At 45.5% G+C, this 23,244-nt stretch overlaps 1 protein-coding gene across 3 annotated transcripts in view; it reads left to right on the top strand.

Annotated features, from left to right (window-relative positions):
• The window catches only part of LOC147439403 (zinc ion binding/nucleic acid binding/hydrolase), an 83,629-nt gene extending 63,960 nt beyond the window's left edge, over window positions 1–19,669 (top strand). The window contains exons 10-16 of one of the 3 annotated variants that reach the window (XM_086485254.1): window positions 16,908–17,011; window positions 17,086–17,179; window positions 17,259–17,399; window positions 17,479–17,705; window positions 17,779–18,052; window positions 18,202–18,438; window positions 18,519–19,664. In XM_086485254.1, coding sequence (XP_086341380.1) covers window positions 16,908–17,011; window positions 17,086–17,179; window positions 17,259–17,399; window positions 17,479–17,705; window positions 17,779–18,052; window positions 18,202–18,438; window positions 18,519–19,013 — 1,572 coding nt within the window. In that variant the 3' untranslated portion in view covers window positions 19,014–19,664. Of the gene's footprint in view, window positions 1–16,907; window positions 17,012–17,085; window positions 17,180–17,258; window positions 17,400–17,478; window positions 17,706–17,778; window positions 18,053–18,201; window positions 18,439–18,518 lie in introns of all 3 variants that reach the window. The other 2 variants (XM_086485256.1, XM_086485255.1) reach the window with 2 other exon arrangements.
• Window positions 19,670–23,244: the final 3,575 nt, after the last annotated feature.

Genomic DNA, 23,244 nt, shown 5'->3' with positions numbered 1-23,244 from the left:
GAAAAGTTGACTTCAGATTTAGTTATTGTTTTGCCAGATCTCGGGAAGTCATTTGTGGTACAGTGTGATGCATGTGGCAGTTGCATCGGAGCAGTGCTAATGCAAGATGGACGGGTAGTAGCTTATGAAAGCCGAATTTTCCAAGGGCCAGAGAGGACTATGCAAGTCTATGAGAAAGAGCTCTTGGTCGTGATTCATGCGCTTTCTAGCTGGAAGCACTACCTCTTAGGTGCTGATTTTGTTGTCCAAACAGATCATTAGACCTTGCGATACTTCTTGACACAGTCAAAGTTATCCGAAAAGCATATGCGATGGGCAAACATTCTTTCCATGTTCCACTTCCAGATTATGCATGTGGAAGGCAAGAAGAATGTTGTGGTTGATGCGTTATCAAGAAAGCCACAAATTTCAGCTGTGTCAATTCCTTATCATCATGAGTTAGATGACATGAAGGAACAGTATACTGCTGAGATGAAGATTTTGCAAGGATCTTTGAACAGTTACAAGAGGGGCAACATCACGAGCACTACCTCCTCAGAGATGGTTTTATGATGATGCATGGCAGACTTTGTGTCACTAGGCCACTGCGACATAAGGTCATGGAAGAGAGTCATGTCCCACCGTATGCAGGGCATCGTGGCATTGATGCAACAGTTAAAGCGGTAGAGACATTCTTCTATTGGCCTACCTTGAGGAGAGATGTGGATGCCTTTGTGCGAGCATGCATAGTTTGCCAAAAGGTCAAGTTTGACAAGCAAAAGGCACCAGGGTTGTTACAACCACTGCCGATTCCGGATAGGCCATGGGAAAGCATTGCTATGGACTTTTATCTTTGATCTTGCAAGGACGCCAACAGGGAGTGATGGTATATGGACCATTATCTGCAGGTTCAGCAAGAAGGCCCATTTTATCCCTGTCAAGAAGAAGATAAAATCTGATCAGATGGCACGCTTGTTCATGTACAATGTGTTTAAGTACCATGGTATGTCACAATCGATTATCAGTGATCGTGATCCTCGCATGACCAGTTTATGTTGGAGAGGATTGTTTGAGAACATGGGCACTACGCTCAAGTTCTCGTCTTCGTTTCATCCACAAACTGATGGATAGTCAGAAGAGGCTAATTCTACTGTCCTAGATCTGTTGAAATGCTATGTGTCAGATAATAAGGGCAAGTGGGAACAATATTTGCCTATGCTTGAGTATGAATTCGTGTACTGGCAAAGCATCTTTTGAGATTGTTGAAGGCGGCAAAAAGGTTCCTCCCATTTTGCATACAAAAGACAAGATCTTTGAGGTAGATTGATATGTTGAGAACATGGATGAGATGTATAAGAAGATTAAAGTTGCCTTGGAGAAGACTCAAGCAAAGCAAAAAAAGGCTGCTGATTGTAACTCGTGAATTGCTGTTATCACCTGGTGATTGGGTTCTGTTAAGGTTCGAAAAGGCAAGGTTAAAGAAGATGAAGGGCAAGGAACGGCTGTTTCCTAAGCTCAACATGCGTTACTATGGGCCTTTTCAAGTGCTTGACAAGATCAGCGATGTGGCTTAGCCTGATGCATGGAAGATTCATAATGTGTTTCACGTGAGTCTTCTAAGACCCTTCGTGGGTGATGTGCAGATGAGGATCAGCCAGAAGTTGAGGAACTTGATGAGATCCTGGTACCTGAGCAAGTTTTGGCACATAAGGACAGAAAAGTTAAAGGACAAGTTGCAAGACGCTATTTGGTGAAGTTCAAGAACTATCCGCATAAGGATGCAAAGTGGATGGAAGAGCATGACTTGTCAGAGTCACCAAATGTATTGCAGCTTTACCTTGAAGCCTTTGGGTTACAGTCTACTTATGCCCCAACACAACGTGTGCAAAGGAGGGGTAATGATAGAGCTAGTACATCAAATGTACATATGAATTTAGTGTAATAGATGGAAATGACAAAAGTATGAAGGCCTCATTAAGTCATTTGTATCTATATGTTATGACCTTTCTTGTGGATACATGCGATGATAAAAGAGTGTTGATAGCACAAGATGATCAATGGCGTGTATTTATGGTATGCAATCGAGGACGTTTGCGATTTCAAGAGGAGGGTATGTCACGGGGACGTGGCAACTGTTAACTATGTCACGAGGACGTGGCAACTGCTAACTTTAGTTGTTGGTTTCTTTCCAAGGGGTTTTGTTTTATTTTTGAGACCCTCTTCTTGAAGTAGCAAATGGTCGGACATTGCATGGCCAAGGTGAACGGTAGTTTCACCCGCAGATGGGTAGTGGTCGGCACTGGAATTCGTACGGTAAGAGGATGTCTAGGCTCAGAGCAAGATCATATAGGTTCCCCCGTCGCACTTAGCAAGTTGGTGGATACTAGGAAGTGAACTCAATTAAGGCGTAAAGTCAAGGTGGGACTACCAACAAAAAGTATCCGACAGTTGGGCCACATTGCACTTTTGGATACGGTCCCAATGAGGATAGATGGTCAGAAGACCAATGGGAGCCCAACGGAAGCATCTCCTAAAATTTAGAGAACTGCTATTTTGGGCCGTGAAATGTGTTCGCGTAACCTCGGGTATGACTAGGGGAACATTTTACAACTCTGCCATGAAGTCAACTGGGCAACCGGTCAGGATATTTTTAAGCGGCGAACCCGAAACGGGAAAATGCTTGTAAATGCGCCAAGTGTCAGTTTTTCATGGACTTTTCTCCTATAGAAAAATGGGCGCTGATTTTTAAGCTGGGAGAGGCCTCATTTCAGTTTTTACAACTCTGCCATGAAGTCAAGGTGGGACTACCAACAAAAAGTATCCGAAAGTTGGGCCACATTGCACTATTGGATGCGGTCCCAATGAGGATAGATGGTCAGAAGACCAGTGGGAGCCCAATGGAAGCATCTCCTAAAATTTAGAGAACAACTATTTTGGGCCGTGAAATGTGTTCGCGTCATTACCTCCGGTATGACCAGGGGAACATTTTACAACTCTGCCGTGAAGTCAACTGGGCAACCGGTCAGGATATTTTTAAGCGGCGAACCCGAAACGGGAAAATGCTTGTAAATGCGCCAAGTGTCAGTTTTTCATGGACTTTTCTCCTATAGAAAAATGGGCGCTGATTTTTAAGCTGGGAGAGGCCTCATTTCAGTTTTTGTCACAGGTTAAGAGCTATGGAGTGCTTCCTTTCACTCTCATGTACAGTGTGGTGCTAGGAGTGATGCTCTGCATACTACACACTGCTCTCTCTCTCCCCTACGTGCAGTTATGTGATGCCCCACAAGAGGGCTACTCATTTGACTGATGTACAGTTGTGTGGGTTCATGCTTTTGTGCTGAGGCAAGAGCCTCCTTGAGCAGGAACAGGGGTAGCTAATTGCTGCTCCAAAGCAGGCACTGGTGAGGGTCATAACCTCACCGTACAGGTGCAAAATCAGCGCTGTGTATGCACTGTAAATTCACTGTTTTTCAGCCATACGGACGCCAGGATCATTGGGAATCGTGCCCCACTGGCAAAGGACAGTTAGGGGACTGTTTGGGGCTGAAAACAGGGCAAAAACCAGTAAATACAGCGTGCTGAATTTACTGTTTTTGGACAGGAATCAGAGGGTATACCACAGTGCAGGCGAGTTCCAGCAGGGGAATTGGTTTCGCGCAAGTTTTGGGCTTGTTATGCTGCCGAAATTTGGCCAAATCAAATGGTATCTAGGTGGATACACATGAAGGATTCACAGGAATAAAGAAATACCGAAAGGGGCGCCAATTTTGGGGCCTACAGGTTGTCGGCGTCTGCTCGGAGCATTCTAGCTTCCGAGCCGTGTGTGTATTCAAGTGTTAACTCCCGTCGCAGGTTCTCTTTACAAAGTGCTCTGTGTGTGTGTTTAAAGTAAAGAATTTCGGGTGAAAGCAAACGCCTACCGCCCCACGGGCCGGTTTCATGGTTCCATTGCCGGGATATCAATCACTTTTTCCTCAAAGAGTGAGCCTGGATTGTTCAGGGTAAAGACACACAGTGCAAGAACGCGGGGATTACACTATGGCCGACAAGGGGAAGGGAATTATGAAAGAGGGTTCCTCTCCAAAGGACTGGCAGGAGATTCCTATGGTTTTTGAGATTGGCGAGAGCTCACGGCCACGTCAGTCTGTACCTCCTGTCAACGTGAATGTCCCTTCAGTAGTACAGGGCTTTATGACAGGGCAACTTGAGGATGATGCGTTTAAGACTCAGTTAGTTGCCGCGGTGAATGTCTTTTCGCAGCTGGTGCAGAATCCGAGGTTTATGGAATTCTTGCAAGCGCCACCAGTGCAACAGCAAAATAGGCAACCTACGCCGCGTACGGAGCTTGTTGAAGCTCAAGCCCAGGTACTTCATGAGGCGCACGAGGAAAGGGAACACTCGCATGTTGCGGAGTCGGGGGCTCCAAAGAAGGTTCCTCCCGTGCTTGAACAGGTGGCTAGAACGCCTATTCCACAGGTTATGCCAGTTCAGCCCGCCACCTTTCAGAGCCAGCATGCTGTCTTGAATGGACAGGGAGCTGGATACCAGGCTATGCACTCAGTTTTTCCACCACCCACGGTACATCCTGGGTATTTCGGGGGTGGATCAGTGTTCCAAAGTATGGCTGGTTATGCGCCTGGAAGTCAGCCGTACATGCCAGGAACAGTGTTCGGGGGTATGCAAGGCATCATGCCAAACCCCATGTATGGTACTATCGGCATGCAGCAAGGTTTCCACGGCAACCAGGGCCAGTTTGGGGTGCCACAGGGTCATTTTGGCATGGCTGGTTTTTCTGGACAGCAGCCAGATATCGCACCTCTTACGCAAAATGTGAATGGCCAAGGCGTGCCGATCATGCCTAGTACAGTGCCCATGTTGCAGACCATCCCGTATGACAACTTGGGGGCACTAGAGAAGCCGAAGGCTTACAAAGAGGGTGGTGCAGCAGTAAAGTTCAGTACCTTCAGTGGTTTCGAGGACAAGACAAAGGCACTCACTTTCCTCCAGCAGTTTGATACAGCTTATGCGGGAGGGAATTTTAGAGAGGCCTCGAAGGTCAGGAAAGTTGCCACTTTCTTAAAGGACAATGCGCTTACATGGTGGACGACATTGTTAATGCAAGGACAGGCACCCGCCACTTGGGTTGACTTCAAGCAAATGTTTGCATCTGCTTGGCTATCAAATGAATTTGAAGCCAATGTCCTGACAGATTGGCACCAGCTTACGGCAGCTTCGTGCAAGAGCTTGCTGGAGTACAATAGGAGGTTTTTTAAAGCATTACTCTCAGTGTCCTCCTACAGATTTGTGCCATTGACAGAGCAGATAGAGAAGTATTGTTGTGGGCTGCCTAAAGGGCTTCGCGATTACTGTACAAAGAACAGAGTGGCTTCTCTTACTCAGCTTATGGAAGTTGCGAACACTGGTCTTGCCTTGTTGAAAGGAGAAGACAGTGGATTTCCGAGCAGTGACAAAGGAGGGCAGCAAAAGAAAAATTCAGCGAAGAAGCCCTTTGTGAAAACGGCTCCTGATGCGTCACAGGGGTCAGAACAGGCCACCAAAGACAAGGATTCAGCTGGGACTTCTCGAGCGCAGGCAAAGAAACAGAAAAGGAAGCCTTTTGTGCGCAAGTCGCTCGAGGAAAAGAAGGTCCCAATGGCTGAGAACAAATGCTTTATATGCGAGCAGCCTGGTCATATTTCTATCAATTGTCCACAAAGGAAAAGGCCAGCTGACTCAGAGGATAAAGAAGACCAGAAAGGCAAGAAGCCTAAACCCACGGCAGGTTTAGTGCCAGACATGGTGGGTGACAGGCCCAGCACAGATGCCAGTGAGTTATGCAGGGCATGGGGTAAAGTTAGGGATCAGACGGCACTCATCTTCTTTGATCCAGGTGCCAAAGCCAACTTTATCTCACCAGAGTTAGCTATGAAGCTGGGCATCAGAGCTGAAGAGATGGGTACACCGCAGAGGCAGGGTTGGCATGTCGTGGCCACTCAGAGTGTGTTACTCCCATCATTGGAAAACTGCGTCTGCATATTCAGCCGTATGTGGACACTGAAGAGTTTTACATCATGCCGCTCGAAGGTTGTGACGCCTTGTTGGGGATCCCGTGGATGTTCCGAGTGCATGGAGTCTTGGATGCCTACAACAAAAAGATCACTGTACAGCATAGGGGCAAAACTCACATCTTGGATGTAAAGCTTAAAGGAGAGTCAGTCCCTATTGTATCTGCTTCTGCTATCACTTCTGTAATAAAGAATCATCTTTCTATGTACTTGATTTTTGCACGTGATGTCTCAGATAGGGATCAGTCAAATTTATCTGTGTTAGATAAAGAAAGGTCATCATTTTTGCAAAAGTTTAGTGACTGTTTTTCTGATTCATTACCGTCGCAATTGTCGCCAGAGAGACCTGAGGACCATCGGATAGATTTGGTGCCAGGGTGTAGCCCACCAAATAGACCTCCCTACAGGGTTAGTGCGGCGCAGCAGAAAGAGATTATGGGCCTCGTTGAGGAGTTATTAGAGAAGGGGCTGATTCAGCCTAGTTCTTCACCCTTTTGCTCCCCAGTGCTCCTAGTGCAGAAGAAGGATGGCTCATGGCGCATGTGTATTGATTACCGTGCGTTGAATAAGAATACCATCAAGAATAGGTTTCCTATTCCTCGCATTGATGATATTCTCGATCGTTTAGAGGGTGCTGCAATTTTCAGTAGGATAGACCTGAAGAGTGGGTACCATCTGATTCGTATAAGGCTAGAGGATGTGCACAAGACTGCATTTAGAACGACATTTGGTCTTTATGAGTTTCTAGTGATGCTGTTTGGGCTAACAAATGCTCCTGCCACGTTCAACAGAATGATGGACCGAATTTTCCGCTCACATCAACAGTTTGTTGGAACATTCTTCGATGACATGATTGTGTATTCGAAGAATGAAGAGGAGCATAGGCGTCACTTGACCATTGTGTTCGAAGAGCTGCGCAGTCACAGGTTACTTGTCAATCCTAAGAAAAGTGAATTCTTCCTTGAAGAGATCCACTTTCTGGGCCACATAGTCTCAAAGGATGGTGTTAGAATGGATCCCGCAAAGGTCGAAGCTATCAAGACATGGCCAGACTTGAAGACTGTGCACGATGTCAGAAGCTTCTTGGGATCGTGTTCCTACTATAGAAGGTTTATCAGAAATTTTGCAGAGATAGCATCGCCTCTTCACGCATTGCAAAAGAAAGAGGTCACTTTCAGATGGACCCAAAAAGAGATTTCAGCTTTTAGTCTCTTAAAGGAAAAGTTGACTTAAGATCCAGTTATTGTTCTGCCAGATCTCAGGAAGTCATTTGTGGTCCAGTGTGACGCGTGTGGCAGTAGCATCGGAGCAGTGCTAATGCAAGATGGACGGGTAGTAGCCTATGAAAGCCGAATTTTGCAAGGGCCAGAGAGGACTATGCAAGTCTATGAGAAAGAGCTCTTGGCCGTGATTCATGCGCTTTCTAGCTGGAAGCACTACCTCTTAGGTGCTGATTTTGTTGTCCAAACAGATCATCAGACCTTGCGATACTTCTTGACACAGTCAAAGTTATCCGAAAAGCATATGCGATGGGCAAACATTCTTTCCATGTTCCACTTCCAGATTATGCATGTGGAAGGCAAGAAGAATGTTGTGGCTGATGCGTTATCAAGAAAGCCACAAATTTCAGCTGTGTCAATTCCTTATCATCATGAGTTAGATGACATGAAGGAACAGTATACTGCTGATGAAGATTTTGCAAGGATCTTTGAACAGTTACAAGAGGGGCAACATCACGAGCACTACCTCCTCAGAGATGGTTTTATGATGATGCATGGCAGACTTTGTGTCACTAGGCCACTGCGACATAAAGTCATGGAAGAGAGTCATGTCCCACCGTATGCAGGGCATCGTGGCATTGATGCAACAGTTAAAGCGGTAGAGACGTTCTTCTATTGGCCTACCTTGAGGAGAGATGTGGATGCCTTTGTGCGAGCATGCATAGTTTGCCAAAAGGTCAAGTTTGACAGGCAAAAGGCACCAGGGTTGTTACAACCACTGCCGATTCCGGATAAGCCATGGGAAAGCATTGCTATGGACTTTATCTTTGATCTTCCAAGGACACCAACAGGGAATGATGGTATATGGACCATTATCTGCAGGTTCAGCAAGCAGACCCATTTTATCCTTGTCAGGAAGAAGATAAAATCTGATCAGATGGCACACTTGTTCATGTACAATGTGTTTAAGTATCATGGTATGCCACAATCGATTATCAGTGAGCGTGATCCTCGCATGACCAGTTTATTCTGGAGAGGATTGTTTGAGAACATGGGTACTACGCTCAAGTTCTCGTCTTCGTTTCATCCACAATCTGATGGACAGTCAGAAGAGGCCAATTCTATTGTCTTAGATCTGCTGAAATGCTATGTGTCAGATAATAAAGGAAAGTGGGAACAGTATTTGCCTATGCTTGAATATGCGTACAATAATACGGTGCATTCGTCTATTGGCAAAGCAGCTTTTGAAATTGTTGAAGGCGGCAAAAAGGTTCCTCCCATTTTGCACACAAAGGACAAGATCTTTGAGGCAGATCGATATGTTGAGAACATGGATGAGATGTATAAGAAGATTAAAGTTGCCTTTGAGAAGACTTAGGCAAAACAGAAAAAGGCTGCTGATCGTCACCGTCGTGAATTGCTACTATCACCTGGTGATTGGGTTCTCTTAAGGTTCGAAAAGGCAAGGTTAAAGAAGATGAAGGGCAAGGAACGGCTGTTTCCTAAGCTTAGCATGCGTTACTATGGGCCTTTTCAAGTGCTTGACAAGATCAGCGATGTGGCTTACAGGCTGAAATTGCCTGATGCGTGGAAGATTCATAATGCGTTTCACGTGAGTCTTCTAAGACCCTGCGTGGGTGATGTGCCAGAAGATATGCCAGTTGAGGATCAGCCAGAAGTTGAAGAACTTGATGAGATCCTGGTACCTGAGCAAGTTTTGGCACATAAGGACAAAAAAGTTAAAGGACAAGTTGCAAGACGTTATTTGGTGAAGTTCAAGAACTATCCGCCTATGGATGCAAAGTGGATGGAAGAGCATGAACTGTCAGAGTCACCAAATGTATTGCAGCTTTACCTTGAAGCCTTTGGGTTACAGCCTACTTATGCCCCAACCCAACGTGTGCAAAGGAGGGATAATGATAGAGCTAGTACATCAAATGTACATATGAGTTCAGTGCCATAGATGGAAATGGCAAAAGTATGAAGGCCTCATTAAGTAATTTGTATCTATGTATGTTACGACCTTTCTTGCGGATACATGCGATGATAAAAGAGTGTTAATAGCACAAGATCATCAATGGCGTGTATTTATGGTATGCAATCGAGGACGTTTGCGATTTCAAGAGGGGGGTATGTCACGAGGACGTGGCAGTTATTAACCATGTCACAGAGATGTGGCAACTGCTAACCTTGGTTGTTGGTTTCTTTCCAATGGGGTTTATTTTATTTGTTTTGAGACCCTCTTTTTGAAGTAGCAAACGGTCGGACATTGTATGGCCAATGTGAACGGTAGATTCACCCGCAGACGGGAAGTGGTCGGCACTGGAATTCGTACGGTAAGAGGATGTCTAGGCTCAGAGCAAGATCATATAGGTCCCCCCGTCGCACTTAGCAAGTTGGTGGATACTAGGAAGTGAACTCAATTAAGGCGTAAAGTCAAGGTGGGACTACCAACAAAAAGTATCCGACAGTTGGGCCACATTGCATTTTTGGATGCGGTCCCAATGAGGATAGATGGTTAGAAGACCAGTGGGAGCCCAACAGAAGCATCTCCTAAAATTTAGGGAACTGCTATTTTGGGCCGTGAAATGTGTTCGCGTCATTACCTCCGGTATGACTAGGGGAACATTTTATAACTCTGCCGCGAAGTCAACTGGGCAAACGGTCAGGATATTTTTAAGCGGCAAGCCCGAAACGGGCAAATGCTTGTAAATGCGCCAAGTGTCAACTTTTCATGCACTTTCCTCTTGCAGAAGAATTGGCGCTAAATTTAGAGAAGGGAGAGGCTTCATTTGCAACCTGTCACAGGTTAAGAGCTATGGAGTGCTTCCTTTCCCTCTCATGTACAGTGTGGTGCTAGGAGTGATGCCCTGCACACTACACACTGCTCTCTCTCCCCTACGTGCAGTTATGTGATGCCCCACAAGAGGGCTACTCATTTGACTGATGTACAGTTGTGTGGGTTCATGCTTTTGTGCTGAGGCAAGAGCCTCCTTGAGCAGGAACAGGGGTAGCTAACTGCTGCTCCAAAGCAGGCACTGGTGAGGGTCATAACCTCACCGTACAGGTGCAAAATCAGCGCTGTGTATGCGCTGTAAATTCACTGTTTTTCAGCCATACGGACGCCAGGATCATTGGGAATCGTGCCCCACTGGCAAAGGACAGTTAGGGGACTGTTTGGGGCTGAAAACAGGTCAATAACCAGTAAATACGGCGTGCTGAATTTACTGTTTTTAGGCAGGAATCAGAGGGTATACGCCAGTAGAAGCGAGTTCCAGCAGGGGAATTGGTTTCGTGCAAGTTTTGGGACTGTTATGCTGCCGAAATTTGGCCAAAACAGGCGGTATCTAGTGGGATACAGTCAAAGGATTCCCAGGACTCTTCTTTGTACTTTACCCTCCTAAAGAATAAAGAAATACTGAAAGGGGCGCCAATTTTGGGGCCTACAGGTTGTCGGCGTCTGCTCGGAGCATTCTAGCTTCCGAGTTGTGTGTGTGATTAAGTGTTAATTCCCGTTACAGGTCTCATTTGCAAAGTGCTCTGTGTGTGTGTTTAAAGTAAAGAATTTCGGGCGAAAGCCAACACCTACCGCCCCACGGGCCGGTTTCATTGGCCATCTACCCATTAACTTATTTCCAAGCCAATAATCTTCCTTTTCCCTCAAGTGTATACACAATTCCTAGTTGGGAATCGACCATTCACCAATAGGTGGATAGGTCCTGTAAGGCTCTCACCTCATTGTCTATCATTGGGTAGAGTGACGTCTTTTTCTTGAGACTTACAATGAGCACTTAATTGGCTATTAGTCAAAGTATAAATTTCTACACTCATGCTTTCTTGAAGGTAGCTCATCGTTCTCTTTACTTTCTTCCTCCCTAAAGTACTTTATATGTCCTCATATAAAAATTCTTTGTCAGGTGTACCAACCTCTTGGACTCACTTTCTACCTTTTTGTTGGAAGCTGAGCACAAAAAAGTATACAAAATGCTCTCAGATGAAACCATGCGTCCCATATTGTACAACTTCATTCAAGGTCATTTTGTTGACAAGGTCTTTTTAAAAATCACAAATCCTATTCATTTTGACTAGTATACAAATCCTAAACATGCTTGGTAACATATATGCATAATAAATTTCTTTTCCTTTTATATTTCTCTTTTTGGGTCATTTATACTAAATTAGGGACTCACTTGTCCATGGGTGGCAGCTCATATGCCTCCATCAACTGAGTGTTTAAAAAAGAGACTAATTATGGACTACAACTTAGATGGCCACAACTTAGATGGGTGGCCATCTGCATGTGAGTCTACAGAGGGACGCAGATGGCCATGCCCAAACCACCTTTTGACCAAAGTTCTATTATACCCTTAGATAGCCATACAAAAACTATAGTTACCAAAACTACTTTTAATAGTCTCAATGGCTGTTCCAGCTCTAACACCTTTATCGAGGGTCTAATTTTATAGACCTTGTCTTGCTTCCATCGACGAGATAGTTAGTGTAACTGGTCCGTAGACTCACTAAAGGGCGGTAGACTTTGGCTTTCAGCCGATCTTTACTTTGGTTAACTTTACCTGTACTTCACAACACAGAGGAACTTCACGAATAAACTTGAGACTGTAATTCCAACACTTCAAACAAAGCACAGCTTGGCAGCTAGAGTGCTCCCAAGTAGACACTGACACCGCGTTGGCCCCAAAGGTTGGCACCCCTTTGAGTATTTCTTTATTCCAATTAAACTTTGGAGAAAACCTGTAAACTCTTACATGCTGTCCCACTTTTATTGGGCTAAAAATGCCTACTCTAGTCCAATTTCCACAACATAACGAAAGTAGAAGGCTTCACAAGCAAAATGCCAATGAGATAGGTGACTTTCCCAGCGCATTAGAGCACTTTCCTAAACCCAACGAAAAATTACAGCACACTGAATTCTCTGTTTTTGGCCCCTAAAATGTACCAAAACACCTATATGACGATTCCCTAGCTTCACCAAAGCTCCTGGGACTGTTAGGCAACGAAAACTGCAAAGATACACAGCATGTTGTGATTCTCTGTTTTGGGTTCCATTTCACGTGTCAGTCACATTCGTAGCAAGCCCTCGAGTTCCTACACTTGTAGGGCTACTTGCCCTTTGATTTGGACGAGATTTCTTGCGAGAAATCTCTTCGATCAACCTGTACCTGCCGCAGATTAACAACTAGCTAATCCGGTACATGTGCAAGAGGCTCTTGCCTCGGCAATCGTGCATAAACCCACACAACTATGCATATAGATGAGTAGCCCTTGAGCTGGGCATCACGTTTCTGTATTCAAAAGGGAGAGAGGTGCAGGAGAGCAGAATCATCGTGTTACATAGAACAGAGGAGAAGGCAAGCTTTCCATTAAAGCTGTAAACTTGCACCCACTACTCTCTCTCTCACACACACACACAGATGCACACACTGTAGGCACTTAATGAAGAAGAAGGCAGCTCCAAAACAGACCAAATCGGTTTTTGGGCCTTGGCGCCCCCCTCCCAGCTGAGGTGTCCTGCATAATTGATCTATAGTCCCCAAGTGTTCCCTATGCTCTTTTGAGTGAAATTCCTAGTACCCACCAGAGCTTCCAACCGGCAACCTTCCCAGCTGTTTGTTTTGATTGGGGGAGTCTTCAGGAATATGGTGCAGCCATCTGACCCTGATCCAGTGCAACTGCCTTTGCCACCGCCATTGCCCCCACCTCCCCCACCACCACCGCCACCAGGCTACAATGGTTGGAGCCCATATGGATACCCTTATTATCCGTACCCGAGATACGCGCCTAACCAACCCAAAGATTTCAAGGATGGGGGCACGACAATCAAATTTTTTCACTTTTTCCGGGGTGAAAGATCGCAAGAAAGCATTGCAGTTCCTAGAGCAATTCGACAACATCTATGCTTTGGGGAACTATATAGAAGAATCCAAGATTTCTCGAGCAGCGGGATTTCTTAAAGATAATGCTATGCAATGGTGGAGTTCAATCACGACACAACAGCATGCTCCAAGGACCTGGCAAGCTTTCAAGACAGTTTTTGCACGTAGTTACATGACCTCTAGGGCAAACTCAGAAAGTGGTACCGCTCATTGGTCCTCTTCCAGTGACTATCCAAGATTATCATGGAAAAGCTGATTTCCACGTTATGAAGTTGGGCAATTGCGACGTTTTCTTGGGCATGCCTTTGCATGACAAGAATGACTCCAAGTTCGGAACCGAACCATCACCGTGATGCAGAAGGGCAAGCCAGTCGTCCTCAAAGTTCGGATGTTCGAACAAAACCTTGAATGAACTCTCTAGTTGTTTTATAGCTAGATACTTTTGAACTCTATTTGAGAAAGTATTGTTTGAAAATTTATTTGGAATTTGTATGAAATAGATGCTATATGTTTTAAACCTGTCTTGGTGCCGATTTGAATCGTTTGACTCTGGTTTTAATAAGTAGGTTTCAATGATTGGTGATTTTACTTCCGGGTGTAGTAGTGAGAAATGATGTTTGAGAATGCTCATGGCCTAGAGCCTTGTGGTTATTTGCGGAAGGAGTATTGAATGATTGAAAAGTGTTGTTTTCTTTACTCATGGCCGGACGTGGATGGTTATTTACGGAGGGAGTATTGAGAAGTCTGAGCAGTCGTTACTCTCAACACCTCCAAATGACGTAGGCTGCGGTCTGGGAGGCGTTTGGTTGTAAAAGGCCTCTATATCTCATGGCCCGGACCAGGAGGAGTGATGAGGGAGTCATTGGACAGCTCATGGCCCGGACTTGGATGGTTATTTGCGAAAGGACTGTTCATTGCCGACTTTATGTTTATATGTCTTGTAACATGCATATGTGAGCATTTGTGTTGCATTGTGATGTGCCAACCGCTGAATATTCCTGGGTATGTAATTTTAGTGCATCAAGACACCCATGGAAAAGATCAGTGCGGTTTGGGTGTGATGGCTAATTTACTACGTCGGAATATCAAGAGTTCCGATTTGGACGAAAGGAGAAGCCAACTCCTCAACAAAAGAGTCGAAAGGAGAAGCCAACTCCTTAACAAAAAGACCAAGTTGATTGTCCCTCGGATTGACCCTCTAAATTTTTTGAGCTAACTGGAGTTGTTTTGCAGATATGCTGTAATCGCGAATGATTACTTTCTTTCAAGCAGGGGGGATGTTACAAACTGTTGACGTGTCAAGTCACTAAAGAATGGAGCCAACTTGCAGATCCCAGCCGAGGGGCCTAAACCCTAGAAGCAATAGAAGAAGTTGAAGTTCTCGCCAACTTACAAATTATCGCCGAGTGGGTCTATTTTTAAAGAAGTTCCCGCCAACTTATGGGACCCCGTGCGATGGGGCCCAAGTGACATAAAGGCATTAAAATAAAGCTGGATCCTCACACACACACAAAAGACAGCGTAGAAGCTGATTATGTGGCAGCAAAACGGATTTTCGTATTTTGTGTTGACTATTGATGTGGCAGCTTGTACGGATTTCCAGATTTTACGATGACCTGTTGACATGGCAACCCGTACGGATTTCTGTGATTTACGTTGGGTAGTTTTCAACGCCAGCTTTTCGAAAACCCGTCACAGGCATGTTCATCCCTATGTACAATATGAATGATAGACTGTCCTCCTTGTACAATACTGCTACACCTCTTGATCCTCGTCCCCTATGCTCTGATCTAACCTCCTCTCTACAAGTAGACTCTTAACGGTATCCTGTCACCTTAGGTAGGGTGCTACGGAGTGCGTGGTGTGTCTTTGAATAGAAGATAACGTCTCTTCCTTTGAAGCGGTCTTCAAAGGCACTTACATCAAGCTTCTGTGACCCATTACAGTTCCATGCTGCTAATTTTAGGCTGGTCCCATATGTGACATGTCTCGCATCGTCATGTGGTGCGTCTCTCTAAGATCAGCACTCTCTCCCCTCTGTAGAAAGCAATTTTCCCCTCTCTCTCTCTGGCTACTTTGTCTCTGGCATCTTCTCTTGCATGTGTGCTATCTGTGCTAGGGTGAGATCATCCCCCAAGAAAGTCCCAATCTTCTGGAGTGTTTGTTTTTTTTTTAAACCAACTCCATTTAGCCTCCAAGGTAGGAAAGCGTTTAATGAGCGCTTTTTTTTTTGTAGCTACCTCTGCCATCATTCCCTTTTTTTCCCACTCTCCAAGCCCCCGTGTGTGTGGGCTTGGGGATGCTCATTTGTTTTAGGAGTTCATTAACTTCTTCTTCTACATTGTCTGTGTCTTGGAGACCTGTGACACGGATATGAAGAGCTCTCATCTTCCTCTTTTGCTCCTCCTCTAAGGTCAAGTTAATGATGGTGGATGGGGGTGTGGTAATAGGCATTCCATCTGTTCCTTCCTTTGTGACCGCGATCCACTTCTCCGCTTCATCAATGTTCTTTTGCATTGGAGGATATCCGCCCATGAGGAGGCTTCCCGCGTTTTATATTCTGCAAGTTCACCTTTGAGACCTTCAATCACAGCATCCTTTTCACTCATCAACTTTTCCACTTTGGATTTCTATGCTTCAAAGTCTTGGTAACCATAACCTCGGCTTGCATAGCATTTTGCATTGCCTCTTTGAGTGTATTATGTAGTTTACTTTTGTAGGCTTGCATGCTAGTAGATACTTCTCTTTCAAAGTCGCTCCTCATAAGATTCAGCCCAGCCCTAATCATCACCTGTACCTGCGCGTATCTTTGGTCTTGGACACCCTCACTGTCCTTAGCGAGCTTGGTGATGGTAAGAGCGGACGTCCCTGCTTCACTTCAACAGTGGAGTGAACTATCTCTGATCGGCCTTGTGATGTGCATACTCTTGAGCCTCTGCACCCCCATTGTTTTTCAGTTCTGTTGTTATTGAGTTGCTGTTATGGAGTTGTCCTCTGTTGATGCAGTTGTTGAGAGTGAGGCTGCTTGCAGATTGCACTAAGAGCCACTCACATTGCGAACCTTGTAAAATAAGGCGATTGGGTTTTTTACCACACAACCCTGGTGGAGAATAGCATGTAGGCAGGCTATTTTCAGGGGAGCCTGCATTCCCTCATGAAGCAATCAACTCTAGAGTGATTGGAGTATACACAAATTTTGGGCATGGAAACAAATTACACACATTTGGGGCCAGACACAAAGTTTTTTCCTATAACTTGTTTCACCAGTATGTAGCTACAATTCTGAGAAATGCTTTTTGAGGCGAATCTTGGCAGATGCCATGGAGGATTAAAGAGGAAAAGGAAATGTGCAGGCAGGTGGTGGCTGTGGAGACAAGCACACAGGGTTGAGCCCAGGCAGCACATGGGAAAATAGATGGCACGTCAAGGGCCTATGTGGCGGGATCTGAGCACCTGGGTAAGGGATAGTGCGTTGAGTATTTTTTTTAATAAAAAAGGAGTACACAGCAAACACCGAAATCCATTGGGCGAGTCGGTTAACTCAGCGACAGTAGACTCAAAGCTAGATCCGTGCGAGTTCGATACTTACTTTAGGAATCTTCTGGTGGGATTTTTTGATTGGGGTAGGTTGTGGAGCAGAATGGTATCTGCAAAGATACTGGCTAATTAAATGAAGAGAGAACCGGTCTCAGCTCTTTGAGTCCATTTTTGCAATTGCTTCTTTTTCAAGATTTCATTTGCTTCTGCAGCACAAAAGACAAGGCAGTAGCGTGCCAAAGAAAGATGAATTGCTTGACTGGATAATGTTTGCTGCTAAAGAAAAACACCAGGACTTAGGTACTGAAACAGGCAGGTAAAAAGCTGGTTCCAGTAATCATCATTGAGACTCAGCCTTTCAGTAATTTAAGAATGTCTAATATTTTGCAGCGAAGAGGCTGCAATAGTGCCCCTTGTATTTGAAGCAATAGGACTTTCTGTTTGTGTTTCTGATATGGCAAGCTTCCTTCTCTGGCGCTTACAGGTGCTTTATTACTGAGCACACTTTTTACAGTTGCTGATTTTAAGCTTAGTGATTATGGATGTGGAAACCTTGATTGCAGAGACTCTTCTTTCTCAACGGGGAGCAAGATACTTCTTCCTTTTTATTGGTAGACATGGGTGCCATTAAGTATCCTTCTTATGTTTGCAGTCAAACCAGGAGGGCTTTTGTGACACGGGAAGCTCTTTTAGCTTATGAGCAGGTTCATTATCTTCCAATGTGAGAGGTTTTCATTTATTCAATTCCCAAACACAAGGTTATGGTCATACCTTTTTTCACAGGCCCTTGAAGTTGCTCAGACAATGGATGCGGCAGTAGAAGGCAACGATTTGAATTCTATTGAACATTGCTTAAATAGAGCTTCGTTGCAATTGACCTCTAAGCAAGCAGATGAAGCAAGAACAGAGACTTGTGGACTTCAAGATCCATTTCTTGCTCGTTTTTCAGCCACATGGGTATTTGCGACAATTGTTACTGTAGGAGTGTCTGTCCTTGAGCGAGAGCGCAGGTAATAGGTGGTAAGAGTGCTGTAAGTTTTCTCAGAACTGCTCAAAGAATTGATTATTGTGTTTCCTGTGAAGGTATGCAGAGGCGGTGTGTCATCTAGAACAACTCTTAAACCAACCTTGTTGTCCTGGAAGGCGAGGTTATTGGACCGTCAGGCTGTCAATGGACCTCGAACATTTAGGCTACAAGGAGGAGAGCTTGCAAGTTGCTGAGGATGGCCTGAATGATTCTAGAATACGCCATGGTGGTCGTATAGCCTTACAAAGACGTGTTGTCCGTCTTGGCAAGCCGCCTCGCAGATGGAAGAAGCCATCCTTTGCAAGAGCCCTGTCTCAATCCTGCAAGGAGGTAGGAACCTTTGGTCAAACTTTTGTTAGCACGTCCTGTATGCAAGCCTTGATGTGCCAGGGCATGACATTCAGTGGCATTATCGGCCACGGAATGCCCGGGCGCATTTTGTATGCAAGCGTTGGTGACAAGCTCTTATTGGTTGCCAGGTGATTATCAATGGAAGGCCTTTGAATCGCCAAACTGGGTCGAAAAGCAGATTCTATGGATATAATAATGACCAGTGCAGTGTAGAGGAATTGGCTCTTCAGCATTATGCTGGAGATTCAGGCGGGGGCTGGCAGGGTGTTCACTGTGAGGGGGGCATTTGGATGACATTGTTTGCCTTGCTGATGTGGGATGTTCTGTTTGTGGACATACCAAACGTGTTTTGGCACCCTTTTCAGGTGCTCTCTCTTTTGCTTGTCTTTTTGCAAAAGAATTGGTGAAAATTCAAGCTACTTAATTTGTCTGCTTTTGCCTGTAGGCTGCTCCACTTGATTTGGACACAGATGCGTTTTATTTGGCAAGAGAGCCCTTGATAGAGGCACAGCTCCAGCGAATACAAACTGAGGAAGTACCTCAGCTTCTTGCCACAACATGGTCAAAGTGGTTTGGCACAGTTTGTAGGGGGTTGAACTGGGAACGATACAAATTGCAAGAGCTTCAAACCATGGCTGCCTGTGTTGGTGGACGTGGATTAGCATCCGTATGCAGACTGTTGGCAGAGGATCATGCAGGTTTAGCAGGTGGCATGCCAGACCTGTTTCTGTGGCGGGTACCCAACTCGCGTGTAGCATGTGCTTTATGTAGTGATGGCTGTCCGAATGCATACAGCTCATTTGCTGGAGAGGCAAAGCTTGTGGAAGTAAAGGGTCCGCGTGATCAGTTGTCAGATCAGCAGCGGGCCTGGATCAGTACTCTGATGGAGGCTGGCATAGATGTTGAAGTTTGCAAGGTGCGTGAGCAGGTGGGGAAGTAAAGGCATTTGAGAGATCATGGCTATGAAGGTGAAGGAGCTGAATTTGAAACCATTGAGCTGACCATGACTAGTCGGGTGAATGAGCTGATGCACACTAGAGGGGCAGGTCAATGAAGTTCAGGCAACAAAAAAAGAAAATTACTGCACGGGCTCCTCGTGCTTGATCCTTGGTTCTTGCTTCCATGCCAATGGCAAAGAACCAAACAACTCCATGCATTACAAAGTTCGAGCTTCCGACTGCCATTGCAATGAATAAATCTTGGTGCCATTCTGCCAGCGGCAAGATGATCTCAATTCTCAAGCTCCTAGCTTTACGGATGATCATTGAATATGGTAAGGGAAACAATTCTCTCAGGCATGCTGATCAGCACTTGGGAAGCTTGGCTTTACTTGCTCCACACATTTTCCTGCACATATCATAGCAGGTCGATCCCCTAAAGAGACCAATTCGATCTATCTCATGGGTCTTGAACTCAAGACCTTGCATGCTAGCGATTAAGGAGTGAACTGTAGACAGTTATTAAATTAATTATATTTTGTAAGCATTTGATTGATTCCTTTCTCCTTAAAAAAGCCTATTAGAAGACTCCATATACCTGTGTTTTCATAGATCTAAAGTCTAAAAGATCTCTCTCTCTCTCTCTCTCTCTCTCTCTCACACACACACACACACACACACACTGTGTGTAGAGAAGAGAGGGTACATTGCACTAATGGCCGTGCGAAAGGATCCCTTTGTTATTGTAAAACAAGTGTATATTATGGAGAAACCAAAAGAGCACAAGGCACAAACAAAAGCACTCAGTAAGGACATAAATAAAGATAACAAGAAGACGCCCTAGTCAAGAGTTTCTATTCAAGGTTTGATAGCCTAGATTGTATGAGGTTGCATGCACCTTAGTTTTCATAATGCATTCACACATGCAATAACCTTGAGATTAGAAGTATGATAGTTTTCTTATGATGTTCTAGCTTTTTTTTCTCTTCTTAGACGGTGTCACAAGTGTTGATATCCACTCTCTATATTCACTACAATTGGGCAATTGAAGATTGAAAGCCAACCAGTAACACATACATACATCCATACAAACATGGAGTTGTGGTCATTGTTACTAGGTAAAGGTGTGGTGGACCTCCTTTTGAGATGCAGTCCTTCCTTTTCTTGTGCATCTTATCTGCTCTCCTCTACCTCTCCCCCTTTCTTTACCATGTCCATTAGAGAAGCCATAGATAACAGTTGTGGCTTTTTTAGAAGTGTAGGTAGCGGTGCAAAGGCTACATTACCTTACCTGCAAATTGTAGGTAGAGTGAGTTGAAGGAGCGTGTGTGAGCCCAAAAGTGCTCCTCCTAAAGACTTGTCTGATGAAGTAGAAATGTATTAATTTAGAAAATTGAGCCCCCACCAGGGTAGGGGGGATGAAAAATCCTTTTAGGAATCTTTTGAAAAGATGCCTTTGAACTCTTAGAGGTCAAGGAGGAGACATGTCTCTCTCTCTCTCTAATTACCGCACTATTATGGTTGGACACACACTGGCACGATTGTATGCATCCATTATTGAGCAGCAGTTGAGTAACTGGGCAGAGGGTGAGGGTGTACGGGCAAAGGGACAGGCAGGTTTCAGGAGGGGTTTCTCCACTCTTGACCATATTCTGACACTCAGAGCTATCATTGAGGAGGGCAGGTCACATGGGAGACGAATTTATTGTAGCTTTGTGGATTTCCGCAAAGCATTTGACATGGTACCGAGAGCTCGACTGATGCGCAGACTGCAGGAGATGGGGGTGCCCACAGTGTTGATTTGGGGGATTATGGCTTTATACAGATCAGTGATGGGACATGTACGCACCCCAGAGGGGATATCTGACTTAGTTCACTCCACTATCGGGGTGAAACAGGGTTGCCCATTGTCTCCTACTCTATTTGGTATGTATGTTGATGAGGTGTCTGATTACATTGACAGAGAGGGTGATAGAGGTGCCCAGCTGGCAGGGACGTGGATCCCATTGTTGTTATATGCTGATGATATTGTCTTGATCTCTGACTCACCAGAGGGTATGCAGCGACAGTTGGATGCATTACACAGTTTTGCAGAGGATAGTGGATTGTCTGTAAACCTTGGTAAAACCAAGGTCATGGTGTTTAACACCACACCGCAGTGGATCAGGAGATCGGCACCGACCTTCACGTATGGTCAAGAGATTGTGGAGTATACAGATGCATACACTTACCTTGGGATAGTCTTCACTGGGCCGAGGTTTTCTTTGGGGAGAGCAGCAGAGACTAGACTGACCAGAGCTTATGCGGCCTTGGGAGGCTTGGAGAGGATGTGTTCGCAGGTTCAGTTCCAGGAACCTCGGACAAAGTTATGGCTCTTTGATACTTTAGTAGCCTCAGCTATGATGTATGGGGTACAGGTATGGGGACCTTCTGTAGGCCAGGATGGTTGGAGACGTATGGAGAGGCCCTTGGTATCTATGATCTCCCGATTGATTAGAGCCAAGGCCTCCGTACCTCACGCGATCATTCGAGCAGAGCTAGCTGCCCCCCCCATGGAGATTGAGGCGCTTACCAGATCAGTGTCCTTTGTGCAAAGCCTATGGGATACTACTAGAGACAGATATGCTAGACTGGCCCTTGAGTCTTCCAGACAGTTAGCTCTACAGGGGGACACTTCATGCTGGTATGCACAGATGACTTCATGGTTTCAGACGCATGGCTTCACCATGGATAGGTTGCCCCCTTTCCAGTATTCTCTTCAGGCACCCTCGCTGTCTCTTACACGGGTGGAGATCACTAGACTCATTCGTCAGGACCTGATCCAGCTCGACACCAGGAGGACATGGATAGAGCCGCCTCAGGAGTTGAGCACGAAGATGGCTTTCTATAGAGAGCATCTTCTCCACCTCACAGGAGATGGGTTTGTGATTCGACCCAGCTACATGGACACACATATGTCTCATGGTTTGCGTTGTGCCATTGGTCAGATACGCACATCCTCACATCAGCTCGAGATTGAGACTGGTAGATTCAGAGGGATACCAGCAGACAACAGGATATGCCGATTATGCCAGAGAGAGCCAGAGACAGAGTTGCACTACATATGTCATTGCACAGTGTTCTATGAGATACGGGGGCGTTTCCACTGCTTATTCAGAGAGGGTTTTGGTCCTCTATCTAGGGTCATGAGTTATGAGGATCAGAGATGTCTTGGACTATATCTACTTGAGTTACACAGGTATAGAGACACTTTACTGGGGAGAGCTAGAGAGAGGCAGTCCCAGAGACACATTACAGATTTCTTTTCACTAGATATGGGACAGCCAGAGGAGCAGCCACCATTGCAGAGCTCGTCGCACACTCATTCGACCACTACTGGCACTCTCATCGACCGAGCATTGGAGCTACAGAGATACAGACGACCGCGACTGAGGAGAGGAGCTACACAGCATCGACGGAGACTACAACAGAAGATTCGAGCCATACTCTCTCGACATCCAGAGTGCAGATGAGGATGGATCCTCACCATTTCTTCCATCTTTGTTTCACACACTGTTACATCCAGTTTACCGGGTACCTATTGTATCAGCTGCTACACCCACGTAGTTTTAGATTGTAGTAGTAGTAGTAGTATTTTGTTCCACTTCTAGTTCTTTTCTAGTTCTTTTGTACCCAGACATGGTATTAGATTCACTATTTTGTAACTGATTGGTCTCATAGGTCATTTTGGCCTTTTGAAGACGTTAATATAACATTTCATTTCATTTTATCTCTCTCTCTCTCTCTCTCTCTCTCTCTCTCTCTCTCTCTCTCTCTCTCTCTCTCTCTCTCTCTCTCTCTCTCTCTCTCTCCCCCATTGCGTGGGCACCTGCCAGCGGTAGCAAAATCTCCACCGCCCCATCCCAAGTGCGAACCTTGAAACTGGGAGGCTCTGTCAACGTTGCTTCAGCCTCAGCACCACAGCGCGCAGGTTTCAGTCAGCTCCACAGCGCGCAGGTTTCAGCCTCAGCACCACAGCGCGCAAATTTCGGCCTCAGCAACACAGTGCGCAAGTTTTCAGCCTCAGTACCACAGCGCACAGGTTTTAAGGCAGGCTGGGGTTGTTGAAAGTACAGGGCTGCAGAAACGAAAAGGGAGCAGGTCACTGGCGCACCCTCTCTCTCTCTCTCTTTATCAACACAGTGCTAGACTTCCCATCGCCGTCACCCTCTGCAGTGCCCACCAGCTTTACCG

The sequence above is a fragment of the Adiantum capillus-veneris genome, chromosome 16 (assembly GCF_014529385.1).
Source record: "Adiantum capillus-veneris isolate H3 chromosome 16, ASM1452938v2, whole genome shotgun sequence".
Lineage (NCBI taxonomy): Eukaryota > Viridiplantae > Streptophyta > Polypodiopsida > Polypodiales > Pteridaceae > Adiantum > Adiantum capillus-veneris.
This window is presented reverse-complemented; position numbering and strand designations above follow the sequence as displayed.